A 14,273-nucleotide genomic window follows, 5' to 3' on the forward strand; every position below is an offset into this window, starting at 1 on the left:
CATTACGCTGTATTATTTCCTAGCAACCTTCCCTTTTCATTGAGCTTGACATTATTTTTGAGCCTTTTTAATTTGTTTTCAAATTCGGGGTATGGCTATAATTTCAGGTATCCAGCACTCTTGGTCTAGCAAGTTGCTGATCAATTCATGAACTTGTCTGTCATAAAGTGGTCCGGATAGTGTAGCACACACACATTTTTTTAACCTTTCAATCATTTATCTCCCAACAATTTCCACAGTTGTTAAAAAGGATAATAATGACTGATGTATTAGGTTATGGTTAGGGTTAATCATAATGCACTAGGGGGTCTATTGGACAGAACTGGGAAACAGGTGATACCCATTGGTGTGTAACTCTGGTGCTGTTCAGCCAAGTGCAGGAGCTGTGCAAATTCTCAGTTGCCTAATTTTCATCATTTTACTGTTGAGTCAATACTGACAGAGTGTTGGCCCCCTTCATACAAGCCAAGCTCCAGATGGATACAAGTCTACAACATGGAAACAACTCTGCAAAATGTGCAAAGTCCTTTGGAGTGGCTGCAAACTCCAATTACATCTCTTTTACTCACCACATTAATGGGCTCACATTCTGATCAATATATCACCCATCTACTGACTATCTTTGTCGTCACAACAGTACACAACTGAATCATTGTCCCAAGTCTCACGCACATTCTCAGAGTTTGCAATTATAGCCAATTGTTCAACCACAGCAGGCCTATGACCAAAACACTCCATTGTAAGTGTATGTATGCACAAAAAAACATGTTTGTTTTTGCCCAAAGCAGTAAAATTTAGCACATAAACAGTGCAAGCTACTGGAAACATGAGTGGAATGGGTGACTGCAGTACTTAACTTTGCTAGTGTAAGTAATGATATGCAGGATTGCATGGACTCTGATGGCGTGCAATGGCATGTCTAGCAGTGATGCCAAAATCATAGTTGAGGATGGGATCGTCACATCTCACATTCACAATAGTGCACACTGCATCATTACTACCAAGGCTGCACTGCAACTGACTTTAGTGATTATTTAATAAAGAATATTCACTGTGGTCATCTCCTCAAACAAATGGTAATGATAGGTAAAAATAGAAACAGTAACTGTACTCACTGGTTATAGAAGTGGATTCATGGTAATCTGAAAAATTGAAAACAGTATTATATATAACATGTAAATTCTCTTTTGCAAGGATCAAAATGGATTGCTTTCATGACATTTTATCAATGTGATCAGATAGATGTATTTAAACTAAGCAAACAGAATATTCATTTCACTCATACATACCATTCACGAAGAGGCTGTTACTGTCCAGTAAATAAGCCCCTAAGGTAGAGATGCTGCCCGTCTTGCGACTGAACACACGGTACACATTAACCTTGTTAACTTTCTGAGGATCAGAGTCATTTCCGAAAATGCAGTTGGCATACACTCTGGTGTCCTGTATATTTTCTGGGCTGTGAAATATATGGAGAGACAATCAATTGTATCAGGAACTGTTATTTTGAAATCCTCCGGTCTTTCCATATGTTACTTTGTGATAAGAGAAGATGTCAGGGCTGAAGTCTGCAATGTTACTGCTATTATGTGTTTGCCCGATCTGCAACGGTGAATTAATTGGAACCCGAGTCATTGTGTCAATGGAGAACAAAGCTGTATGAAGGTAGACACAAAATACTGGATTAACTCAGCGTGACAGGCAGCATCTCAGGGGAGAAGGAATGGAATGCTCCAGAGATGCTGCCTGTCCCGCTGAGTTACTACAGCGTTTTGTGTCTACCTTCGATTTAAACCAGTATCTGCAGTTCTTTCCTACACAAAGCTGTATGAAGGACTGTTAGCGAAGTGTTTAACAACCACAACAAAACTAGTTATGGTACTTTTAACCTCTGAAGGATCAAAGTTATTTCCATAAGTGTTCCTTTGGGGCTGAGATGAATCATACACTAGCACAATCCTACCCACTAGGGATAATTTACCATCTTTACCAAGGCCAATTAACCTACAAACCTGCACATCTTTGGAGTGTGGGAGGAAACCGGAGCACCCGGGAAAAACCCATGCGGTCAAACTCTGTACAAACAGCACCCGTAGTCAGGATCGGACCTGGGTCTCTGGCGCTGTAAGGCAGTAACTCTACCACTATGCCACTGTGTCACCCTTGCAGATTGTTGCAGAATTTCTGAGATGATAAATTGTCTTGAAGTATTATTTGGTTCATTGTAATTTGTTGGTGGTCTGAAGGGAGAGAGAGGTATGATGGAGTAGTATATTACTTTGAGTATCTATCTGAGATGAGTCTCATCACTGCACTGATGGCCGGGGCCGCTTCAGGCAATTCCACTCTCGGTAATGCATTAGAAGGTCCTTAAGGGAAAAGTCAACTTCAACTTGAGTAGACACAATGCATATGGGCACACTGACGTGATCCACAATCTCAAAGTGGTGTTTAGATACCCGAGAGGTGCCATGCATGTCCATGCTCTTCTGTATGTTTATGCACCTGGCACAAGGCAGATTTGGAAACACCAATGGGAACATTATGGAACTCTTTGTACACTAATGATGGGGTTTAAGAATAATTTAAAAAAGTTCCTTTGTTATATTTTCACATTGTTTTTACTATCAGATTTGACAAGATTAATGTAACTGTTTTAGCTGAGAAAATGTCACACAGTTTTGAGATAAATACAAACCAGGATGTTTATCTATATTCCTTACCTGAGGGAGAGAACTTTGCAGCTTGAGAATGATTTTTTGACATTGCCTCTGTTAAACAATGTGTTCAGCTGGAGGAAAGCAATGGTTGGAGTTTTAGATGAAATATACACAGTTAATTAATTTATATCAATCATTAATTTGCCAACTGACCTGCAAAGCAACAATTTCTGTTGCAGATTTGTACAATGGTGAATTGGGATCTTGTAAACTTGCTGTTGAGGCCAAGTTGGTTATAGTGAAGGTCACGTTAAAATCAAAGGGGTTTTTGATCGGAATTGGTGCCACTGCTGTTAAAGAAAATATGAAAAAAATTAATTAAGCTGAGATTTAAAAATCCCTGTTGCTGAATCATTTGAATTCTGTAGACTGAAGTTCAATTAAACAGGAATGTTGAAAGGAAGCAGAACATTTTCTGCTGTAGTTAGACCATAACGGGACTAGATGTGATGCTTTTGCATGCTGCTGGGACTGGGGCTGCCCTAACTAAAGGACATGGAATTGGTTGCATCATGCTGCAGAAGGGCCTATGCTGGACACCACATTGGAGTCTTTACTTTAGACTTTAAACATACTGCACGGAAACAGAGCCTTTGGCCCACTGAGTCCACTCCAACCAGCAATCACCCATAGACTAACACTCCTACACACTAGGGACAATTTACAATTTTACCAAAGCCAATTAACCTACAAACCTGTAGTCTTTTGAATGTGGGAAGAAACCCATGCGGTTACAGGGAGAATGTACAAACTCCGTACAGACAGCACCCGTAGTCAGGGTCGATCCCAGGTCTCTGGCGCTGTAAGGCAGCAGCCCTACCGCTGTACCGCTATGCTGCCTTGTTCACCTTTTTTCTAAATTTGGGTTGTGGCTCTAATCTGAGGTATGTGCCATTTCTGTTGTAGATAGGCATATGTCTATCATGCATCCATTAACATGCCTAATGTAAAATGGACTGGAAGAGGGAACACTTGCTGTTGGAGATAATGATGACACATCAGTTTTTACTGACATTTTAGGTGCTCAGTTGAATTGGACTGAGAAATAATAATGCCATTTCTTGTGATTCACTGCACAGCCATTCATCCAAGTTCAACACAGGAACACATTTTCTGCTGCCTCCTAACGTTCACATTTTCACTGTTCAACCAGCAATAATCAACTTAATCCAATTAGCTAAGGCAAATCCAAAATTCTCAGAAACAATCCTACAAAAACATCAATGATCTCTCGTGTGGTTACAGATGGCAAAAGGTTGTGAATGCCCAGACCATTACGGGTTCTGACCTTCCCACCATTAAAGGGATTTGCAGGAGTCGCTGCCTTAAAAAGGCAGCATCAGTGCCCCATACCTCCTTGGCCACACACTCATTTCACCCCTGCAATCGGGAAGAAGGTACAGGAGCCTGAAAATTGTACCATTCAGGTTCTTCCATTGATGGCAATGGATGGGACGTATTTTCATACACTTGCCGTCACTGCATCACCTATAGGCTGCATCGAACACCATTTACAGAGTATTCAATAAACGGTATTTACTGTTGTGACTTATTCTGCCAATACAAAATAGAAGGATGTTTAAAAATGAAATGTACTCACTGGGTGAAGGTGCTAATTCATGATAATCTGAAAAATCAAAAGGCAAAAGCTTAAGATGGAATGTCATCCTGACATAATGGAATAAAATGAAATGCTTTTATAAAAATTTCATAATTTGATAACATCCATGCAATAAAATATGATTTTTTCTCATGGATAAATACCATTCACGTAGAGGCTGTTGCTGTCGAGTTTATATGCTCCTAACTTGGAGATGCCATTCGTATTGTCTCTGAATTCATGGTACACAGTAACCTTGTTAACTTCCTGAGGATCAGAGTCATTCTTGAAAATGCAGTTTGCTTGCACTCTGGTGTCCTGTATATTTGTAGTGCTGTGATATAGATGGAGGATTAGATGAAGTAAATTAGGAATTGTTATTTTGAAATCCTTCTCAGTTTCTTCCGATAAATTCCTTTGCAATCCACATCAGTGAATTGATTTGAACAACATAATTGAATCAGTGGGGAACAAAGTCAATCAAAGGACAGTTCATGAAATGTTTCACAAGTAGAGAACAACGTGTTTACTTATTGTTAATCTCTGGAGAATCAGAATAAGTTCCACAAATGCTGTTAGAGAGCACTGGAATATGATATTTCTTATCCATGCCCACCATGTTCCATTCTGGGCTAGTCCCATTTGCCTGCATTTAACCTAAAGCCCTCTAAAGCCTTCCTATCTGTATATTTCTTCAAATATCTTTTGAAAGTCATAATTGTATTTGTTTTAGCTTTCTCCAGCAGGTCACTCCAGACCCTCTGAGTGAAAAGCTGGCCTTGAGGTCCCTCTTAAATCTCTTCCCCCTCACCTTAAGTTTAGCCCCTCTTGTTTCTGAATCTTCCACCATGGGAAACAGACTGAATGTTCACTTTATCCATACCCCTCATAATCTTGTATACCTCAATAAGGTCAGCCCACTGCCTCCTATGCTGTAAATAAAAAAAAGTCCCACACATCCAACCTGTCCCAATAACTCAAGCCCACGGGTTGAGGTAACATCCTTGTGAATCTCTATTGCACCTTTTCCAACTTACGACCATCTTATAGATGGATGACCAGGACTGCATATAGTATTCCAAGTGTTGATTTCTTATTTGAAATATTTAAGATGCCATCCATTCCTCTCCATAAATATAAAATGTTAGTGCTGAGAGGACCCAGACAGTTACAGTTAATATGTTTGTCAATGCCAAGAAATAGTTTGGATTATTATCTGGAGTTAAATTGTGCAGAGTAGTACTATATTTTCAAACTGTTGAAGTGATTTTGAAAAATTATTGTATCCTGAAGATTTATTTGTTTATAGTAATGTGTTGAGATCTGAAGGGAGAGGTATGATGTTGGGTAGAATATTATATGGTTTTAGAGATACAATGCGAAAACAAGCCCCTTAGCCCACCAAATCCATGCTGACCATTGATAACACATTTATCCACTTTTACCTGACCATTGATCACCCATCCCACTTTCTCATCCATTCCCTACACAATAGGTCAATTACAAACCCGCACATCTTTGGGATGTGGGAGGAAACCGGAGCACTCGGAGAAAATCCACATGGTTACAGGGAAACTCCACACAGACAACAACCGAGGTCAGGATTGAAACCGGATCTCTGATGCTGTGAGGCAGCAGCTCTACCAGCTGCGCCACTGTTATAGAACATATGCCAACTGAGGTCCAGTGACTGCATTCTATGGTTGGTGCCAATTCCCCGAGCTACCACTTAGCCTGAGAATCCAAGCACTTCTTGGGATTCTATCCTTGAGTAGGCTACAATTCCTCTGGGCTATGCAGAGGTGATGAACAATCTCATAATGTGTCCCGATGTGTGATTCATGCCTCAGTCAATGTATGTCCAGGCTCTTCTGCATGATTGTGCATCTGGCACACGGTGATTTCCAATCACCAGCACAAATAATTTGAAATAAAGTGAGTCTCCTTATGATTTGGTTGCATTGATTTTACTATCAGAGTCATCAGAAAGGAATATGATGGCTTTTATAGTGCCATGTACTTTACTAAAGTCGCACAGCATTGAACTAAATACTAATCAGGATGATTATCCAATATTCCTTACCTGAAAGAAATAACTCTACAGCTTGAGAATGATTTTTTGATATTGCTTTTGGGAAACAATTTTTCCAGCTGTAGGAAAGCAACAGTTGGAATTTTAGAGAACATAAATCACAAGTAATTAATTAAATATATCAATATATATTTGCCAACTGACCTGGAAAACAATAATACTTGCTGCAGATTTGTACAATGGTGAATTGGAATCTTGTAAATTTGCTGTTGATGCCAAGTTAGTTATAACAAAGGTCACATTAAAATCAAAGGGATTTGACGCCTTAGGAGGAGGCATTGCTATAAAGAAAAATGAGAAAAGAGTATCACACGAAGTTTAAAGAATTCATGTTGCTGAATTATATGTATCTTTCAGAATTAGGTGCCTTCACCCATCACGGCATCACTTGGACTGACACATTGCACAATACATTGCACATCACTCACCTGATCATCTGTCAGTTGATATTGGACAAACATTTAAACAGCCCACAACTGTATCACTGTTCCAAGTCTCAGCCCCATTCATGGAATTTACCCTCATAGCCAGCTGCTCAATTACAATGGGCAAATAGGGGTGATCTAACACAGGTGTATAAAATCATGAGCGGCATGGATAGGATTGTGGAATCAAGAACTAGACGGCATTGCATTAAGGTGAGAGGAGGAACATTTTCTAGGATCCCAAGGGAATTTTTTTAAAAACTCGTATGTAGCGAGCTGGCAGAGGAAGTGGTTGAGGCAAATATAATAATAACATTTGAAAGACATTTAGACAGGCACATGGACCGGAAATGTTTAGAAGTATATGGGAAAATGGGAATCTAGGTTGGCATGGATATATTGGGCTGAAGGGCCTGCTTCCATGCTGTATGGCTTGGTAAATCTATAATCCATATACATTGTAGAAAATAGTCATAACAGTATCCATTCATTTTACTCTGTAGTTTGCAGTGGAAGATTCGCACAGTGCAACTTGCAACAAACACGTGGCGTGGGTGACCACAGTATTTCACCATTTTGGTAGAAGTACTGATGGGGAATGTTGGATGCACTCTGGTGGTGTGTAATGCTATGGTTAGCAATGGTGCTGAAACCAGTGAGTGATGGGATGGTCTCATCTCATCCTCTTTCCATTGTTATGCTTTAATAAAGAATATTCACTTCATTCTTACTCACTGCAATAGCAGGAAATAGAGAAATCTTTAGAAATAGAAATGTACTCACTGGTTGATGGTATTGATGATGATTCTATGTGGAAATCTGAAAGATCAAGAAAGCATCATGCATGAGATGGGAAAGCATCATAAAATAGTGGACTAAAATTGAATGAGTTTACCACATTTTATCCATGATCACATTTGTATTAAAACAGCAACATATTCCTTTCTTTGATAAATACCATTCACATAGAGGCTGTTCCTGTCGAGTGTATACACTCCAAACAAGGTGATTTCCTTTGTGTTGTTTCTGAACACATGGTACACAGTATCCCGGTTAACTTGCTGAGGATCAGAGTCATTTCTGAAAGTGCAGTTTGCATGCACTCTGGTGTCCTGTATATTTGCAATACTGTGAAATAGATGAAGAGGCAATTAAGTACATTAGGAATTGTTATTCTGAAATCCTCCTCAGCATCTTCCCATACATTCCTTTACAATAGTCTGAGATGTTGGGACTGAAATGTGTAAAACTATTCCTGTAAGGTTCACTGGTCTTGCTCAATCCAGAACAGTGACTTGATTTGAACAACAAAATTGAGTCACTGGGGAACAAAGTCAATCAAAGGACTATTCATGAAGTGTTTGACAAGTATAGAACAACATGTCTGTTAACCTCTGAGGATCAAAATAATTTCCGCTGGTGCAGTTAGAGAGCATGGTGGAATACCTTGTATTTGCGGGGCTACATTAAAATTGGTACATGAGATGAAGTGAATTATGAAACAGTATTTGGATTTCTCATTTGAAGGTCTGAAGATATGAAGGTCTGAAGGTCTGAAGATATAAAGGGCTGAAGGTCTGAAGCAATGACAAAGATATAGTATATTACTTAGAAGATGTATCTGAGCTGAAGGTCGACCACTGCATTGAAATGCTCTGAGCCAATTCTGCTCTTGAGTAGACTACAATTCCTATGGGATCTTCAGAAGTGTTGCACCATCTCAAAATGGTGTCCAGATGTGCAATTCATGCCTTAGATCACACCATTGCATGTCCTTTTCTGCATGGTTATACGTTCAACAGAAGAATAATTTAGAATCACCATTGTGGATTTAAGGGAATTCTCTGAAAATCTATGATTTTCTATTCAGAATTATATTAATACAAAAAGAAGCCCACAAAAAAGATGCCCACTATGTGACCTTGCCACATAGCCATGTATTTTCACTAAAGTCACACCATTTTCAAATAAATACTAATCACGTTGATTATCCAATATTCCTTACCTGAGAGAAATAACTTTACAGCTTGAGAATGAATTTTTGATATTGCTTTTATTAAACAAGTTGTCCAGCTGTAGGAAAGCAACAGTTGGAATTTTAGGAAAAATAAATCACAAGTAATTAATTAAATATATCAATCATTAATTTGCCAACTGACCTGGAAAACAACAATCTTTGCTGCAGATGTGTATAACGGAGAATTGGGATCTTGTAAATTTGCTGTTGATGCCAAGTTAGTTATAACAAAGGTCACATTAAACTCAAAGGGATTAGTTGCCGGAGTTGGTGGCACCGCTGTTAAGAAAAAAGATGAAAAAAATATTAAGCTGCGTTTAAATAATTCCTGCTGCTGAACCATTTGCATCCTCCAGAACTATGAATGTAAAAAGCACAGCAGAATATTTTCTGCAGCTGTTGCACCTCATTGGGAATGAATGTGATAAAGCGTTTTCGACATTTGTGGCATCGAACAATTTTGTTCATTATGTCTGTAATTGGGATCAGAACTGTGGCAGGGATGGTCACTTCTCACTCTTGTGCCAACACTACATCACTAATAAGGTGGCTGCATTTGTCCATATTCAGTGAGTCTTAAACAAAATATATTCACTGTTGCTACATCCTGCAATAGTAGGAAATAGGGGAAAATTTAGACATAGAAATGCACTCACTGGTTGATGGTATTGATGTTGCTTCGTTGTAATCTGAAAAATGAAACAAAACATCATGCATGAAATGGAAAGTCATTACAAAATGCATGAAAATTGATTGATTTTATTATATGTTCCCAAATTGATTATATTTATGTAAAAAACAAAACAAATATTTATTTATTTGATAAATACCATTCACGAAGAGGCTATTGGGATCCAATAAATACGCTCCGAAGACGGTGATGCCCATCGTGTTGTTTCTGAACACACGGTACACTCTAACCCTATTAACCTCCAGAGGATCAGATTCATTTGTGAAAGTGCAGTTTGCAAACACTCTGGTGTCCTGTACATTTTCAGGGCTGTGGAATAGTTGGAGAGACAATAAAATAAATCAGGAATTGTTGAAATCTTGTTAGCATCTTCTCACACATTCCATTGCAACACTGTAATGTTAAATGCTGGAGCTGAAATTCTTCATTGCACAAAGTATATGCTCCATTTGCTGCTGTGAATCACTTTGAAATGTAGAATTTGTGGTAATAGAGAACAATGTCATACAAAGAATACTTAGTGAAGTGGAGCCACAAAGAACTGCAGATGCTGGAATTTTGAGCACTAAACAAAACGCAGGTGGAAAGGAATGGGTCAGGCTGTATCTCTGAAGGGAAATGGATGGACAACAATTCTGGTTGGGACTTCCTCAGATTGACTGGAGTAGAGGAGAGAAAGCGGAATAAGAAAGGTGGTGGCAAGATAAATTCTAGAAAGCGATAAATTGATACAGGTAAGCAGGTGATTAATAGATGGGTGTAGTGACAGACAAAGGAAGGTTAAAGGAGAGAAAATTATGTCATGTCAGGAAATGAGGAGTGAAAGGTTAAGCAGTTAACATAGAAACATAGAAATTAGGTGCAGGAGTAGGCCATTCGGCCCTTCGAGCCTGCACCGCCATTCAATATGATCACGGCTGATCATCCAACTCAGTATCCTGTACCTGCCTTCTCTCCATACCCCCTGACCCCTTTAGCCACAAGGGTCACATCCAACTAGTTGGGTGGAGTAAGATAGTGTAGTTTTTGACAAGTGCAGAGGAACAAAATAATTTCCTGTTTGAGAGCACTCTGGTATGCTCGCCTCTTACAGAATTATAAGGTCAAAAGGGATAAGAGTAGAAATAGGCCATTCAGCCCATCAAGTCTACTCCATCATTCAATCATGACTGATCTATCTCTCCTTCCTAACCCCAATCTTCTGCCTTCTTCTCATAACCTCTGACACTTGTACTAATCAAGAATCTATCTATCTCTGCCTTAAAAATATCCACTGAGGATAATTACAGAAGAGTAATCAACAGATTAAACAGTAGCTTTGGAAAAGATAGGACATAATTCATTTCCCTGCAAAAAGTTAAAATGTCTGAGATGAGATAACTACATAAATTGCAGATAATGCACTGAAATAGTCTTCGCTATTGTTCTGACTTCTATTGTGTTATTTAGTCTATTATTTTCAGACTGTCATGGTACTGCTGAGAAATTAATTTGTCTTAGGTATTGTTTATAGTCATATCCTTGTAATGCAAAGGCAGACCTATGATGATGCGGGTAGAATATTACTTGGAGGATATATCTGAGGCAAGTTCTCCCCACTGCACTTGATGGCTTGGAGTATAGTCAGCAACTCCCTATTCAGCAAACCCACTCCGAGGAATGCTGTAACTAGCTTCTGCTGCAATCTGAGAGTCAACAGTTAAATCATGTCACATCCAGATGTGGCCTTTTCAAATGTGTTGTTCCTGGTACTTGGAAGATTTGGAATCATCTTCATTGACATTGCACAATTCTCTACAAATCCCCAATTTTGCTTTGGAAATAATTTTTCATTAAAATAAACTCCTTGTGTGACCTTGCTATCAACATTATGAGAAATGTAAATGGTTACGCATGTCATATACTTTTACTGAGGTCACGCCCAACGCTGAAGCAAATTGTGACAGGATGATCATCAGTGTTCCATACCTGAATGAGAGAACTCTGCAGCTGGAGAAGGTTTTTTTGATATTACCTCCGTTAAACAGTTGGTTCAGCTGTTGGAAAGCAACAGATGTAATTTTAGATGAATGAAATCACAAGTAATTAATTAATTAATTAATTATATCAAGAGTTAATTTTCCCACTGACCTGGAAATTAATAATACTTTCTGCAGATTTGAACAATGCTGAGGTAGGATCTAGTAAATTAGCTGATGAGGCCAAGTTAATTGCAATGAAGGTCACATTAAAATCAAAGTTATTTGTTTGCAGATTTGGAGACGTTGTCAGTATCGGAGGCGTTGCTGTTAAAAAAAAATTGAGAAAATTGCTGAATTATTTGTACCACTCACACTGAAGTCAGATTCCCTTGGAATGTAGAGAATGCAGTGAAATATTTTCAGCTATCGTTGAAACTTATTGGGATCTAATTTGATGGAAAGGAGTAGTCTCAGTGCCGAATTTAGATGAAGAGAGGCCCTAGGCTATTCCACTTGTGAGGCCCCTCCCAATCCCTCACCCCCACGACTAGAGGAAATTGGAAGAGTCCACCAGATAGACACAGATGTGCAGCCGAGCGTGGCCAATGAGATAAGGGGCCAGAGAGCTGCGCTTTTTAAAAATGTATTTATTGCCAGTACTAGTGTTGTTTTATCGCCTTAAAACAGTATTATTCTGAAATGGAGGGCAAGGAAAATTACATGAAGGGTTGTTTAGAGACTACAGTGCGTTGTGACAGCATATGTACGAAAGGCTTATGATAGTATCAAAAATATTATACGCCTTGGCCGGAGGCCCCCTAGATTCTGAGGCCCTAGGCTTCAGCCTACCAAGCCTATAGGTAAATCCGGCACTACATCGACAAACAATAAAAAGCTGCAGGCAAATGGGCCACTATAAACAGCCTTGAAGGAGAGATTGAATCCGCATGGGTTTCATGAGAATCTTGGGAAATAAAAATTAGGATTGATATACGATTAATGTAAATGTGAGCTGGTGAGCTGAACGACTTATTCCATGCTGTATCAATGCATGACTTTATCACTCAAAGAGGTCCTGCCCAAATTAGATTAATATAGAAACAGAAATAATACTCACTGGTTGAAGGAGTGGTTTCATGGCTCTCTAGCTCCAGTGATGACCACGGACAGCTAGTGCATAGTGTGTGTAGTGCTTATAATAAAGTTATCTAGTAAAAGACTTTGTGTGACAAGCAAGTCATTTTACATGGTGTCACAGCAGTAGACTCGCGTCTCCTGTTCATCGGCTTTATTTTTATTATTTGCTTTCTCCCAGTTGTGTCCCCATCCCCGTTTTTTATTATGTCCAACTCGTGTCGTCGTCCCGACACGCTCGTTTTTGACACGGACATCGTCCACCGCTGGACTGTCTTCCAGCGCGACTATGAACACTATATTGCAATTGCTCATCCTGATGCCACTCCTGCTGTACAGGCTCACCTGCTCCTCAACCTGGCTGGTCCGGAGGCCATGGAACACTATGCCTCGTTCGAGTTCGCCCCTAGTGAAGACCGTCGCGACCCGGTATGTCTCATGGCTAAATTCACTGCCCTCTGCGATATCCCTACCAATAATATTATCGAGTGCTTTAAGTTCTTCCAAAGGCATCAGATTCCCGGTGAGCATATTGACGCTTTCATTGCCTCTTTGCGTCATATGGCTCGGCGGTGCCGCCTTGAAACGATAACCCCGGACGAAATGATCAGGGATGTCCTGGTCAACGGTCTCCTGATCTCTAAGCTGCGTGACGAGCTCCTGATGAAGCCTGATCTAACGCTAAGGGAAGCTATGCATGCCGCTCGCATGGCCTCTGCTGTTGGCTCCGTATCTCAACCGGTGTCCAAGGACATCAACTTCACCGGTGCTGCTGGCCGCCGGCGGATCAATGGCCCGCCACGCCAGGGCACCGCCGCTGCGCCCGCTAAGGTCACCCCTCGTCGCTGCCCAAATTGCAATTTCTCTTCCCACCAATTCAACGTTTGCCCTGCGCAGGGTAAAACTTGTAATTCCTGCGGGAAGCTGAACCACTTTTCTGCGGCATGTCGATCCCGTGGGAAACCTGTCCCTGCTCCAAGAAGGAGTCTAAACAACCTTGTGGACTCTGATAGCGCGCCTGGTTCCCAGTACCAGTCGGATGAACTCCCTGACTCTGATACGAGCTCCTCCCATGGTGATTCAACTGTGTTTTCGCTTTTGGGTGCACCTGCATTGATAACGGATCCCTCTGTACATGTTACTGTGAATGGCCACTCCTTCCCTGCGACGGTCGATACTGGTGCTTTAGCCAATGTTATGTCTGTTAGCCTCTTCAAGCACATAAGATCTGGGGAAAGGGTTACTCCCGATGTCTCCCGCCTTCATGCCTATGGGGGAGGTGTTCTGGTCCCTGTGGGGAAGGCCATGTTTATCTGTACAGTTCTTGAGACCTCTCGGCCCCTCACTTTTCTCCTGCTGGATTCTGAAAACGTCACCCTGCTGGGCGCTCGTGCATGCCAGTACTTTGGCTTGGTCTCTCTCCACCACGACATCCACCTGGTGCAGGCCCCCATGGACCCCCTGAGCGAGTACCCCGACCGTTTTGATGACGTTCTGGGCAAATTGCCCTGTGCTTACAAAATCGTTGTTGACCCGGGGGTCAACCCGGTGATTAGACCGGCCCACCGCGTTTCTTTTGCCATGAAGGGCCGCGTGGAGTCCACACTACGTGACATGGTGGCCATGGGCATCC

General features: G+C 40.6%; 1 protein-coding gene across 1 annotated transcript in view; it reads right to left on the minus strand.

The window, feature by feature from the left end:
- Positions 1–14,273, minus strand: part of LOC116989447 (mucin-16-like) — a 102,697-nt gene that overhangs the window by 15,660 nt on the left and 72,764 nt on the right. The window contains exons 72-85 of the mRNA XM_033046827.1: positions 9,685–9,854; positions 9,511–9,543; positions 8,997–9,133; positions 8,843–8,910; positions 7,796–7,965; positions 7,621–7,656; positions 6,557–6,693; positions 6,404–6,471; positions 4,485–4,654; positions 4,321–4,347; positions 2,874–3,010; positions 2,724–2,791; positions 1,290–1,459; positions 1,116–1,142 (exon numbers count right to left, since the gene is read on the minus strand). Coding sequence (XP_032902718.1) covers positions 1,116–1,142; positions 1,290–1,459; positions 2,724–2,791; positions 2,874–3,010; positions 4,321–4,347; positions 4,485–4,654; positions 6,404–6,471; positions 6,557–6,693; positions 7,621–7,656; positions 7,796–7,965; positions 8,843–8,910; positions 8,997–9,133; positions 9,511–9,543; positions 9,685–9,854 — 1,418 coding nt within the window. The remainder of the gene's footprint in view (positions 1–1,115; positions 1,143–1,289; positions 1,460–2,723; positions 2,792–2,873; positions 3,011–4,320; positions 4,348–4,484; positions 4,655–6,403; positions 6,472–6,556; positions 6,694–7,620; positions 7,657–7,795; positions 7,966–8,842; positions 8,911–8,996; positions 9,134–9,510; positions 9,544–9,684; positions 9,855–14,273) is intronic.

The sequence above is a fragment of the Amblyraja radiata genome, chromosome 29 (genome assembly GCF_010909765.2).
Source record: "Amblyraja radiata isolate CabotCenter1 chromosome 29, sAmbRad1.1.pri, whole genome shotgun sequence".
Taxonomy (NCBI): domain Eukaryota; kingdom Metazoa; phylum Chordata; class Chondrichthyes; order Rajiformes; family Rajidae; genus Amblyraja; species Amblyraja radiata.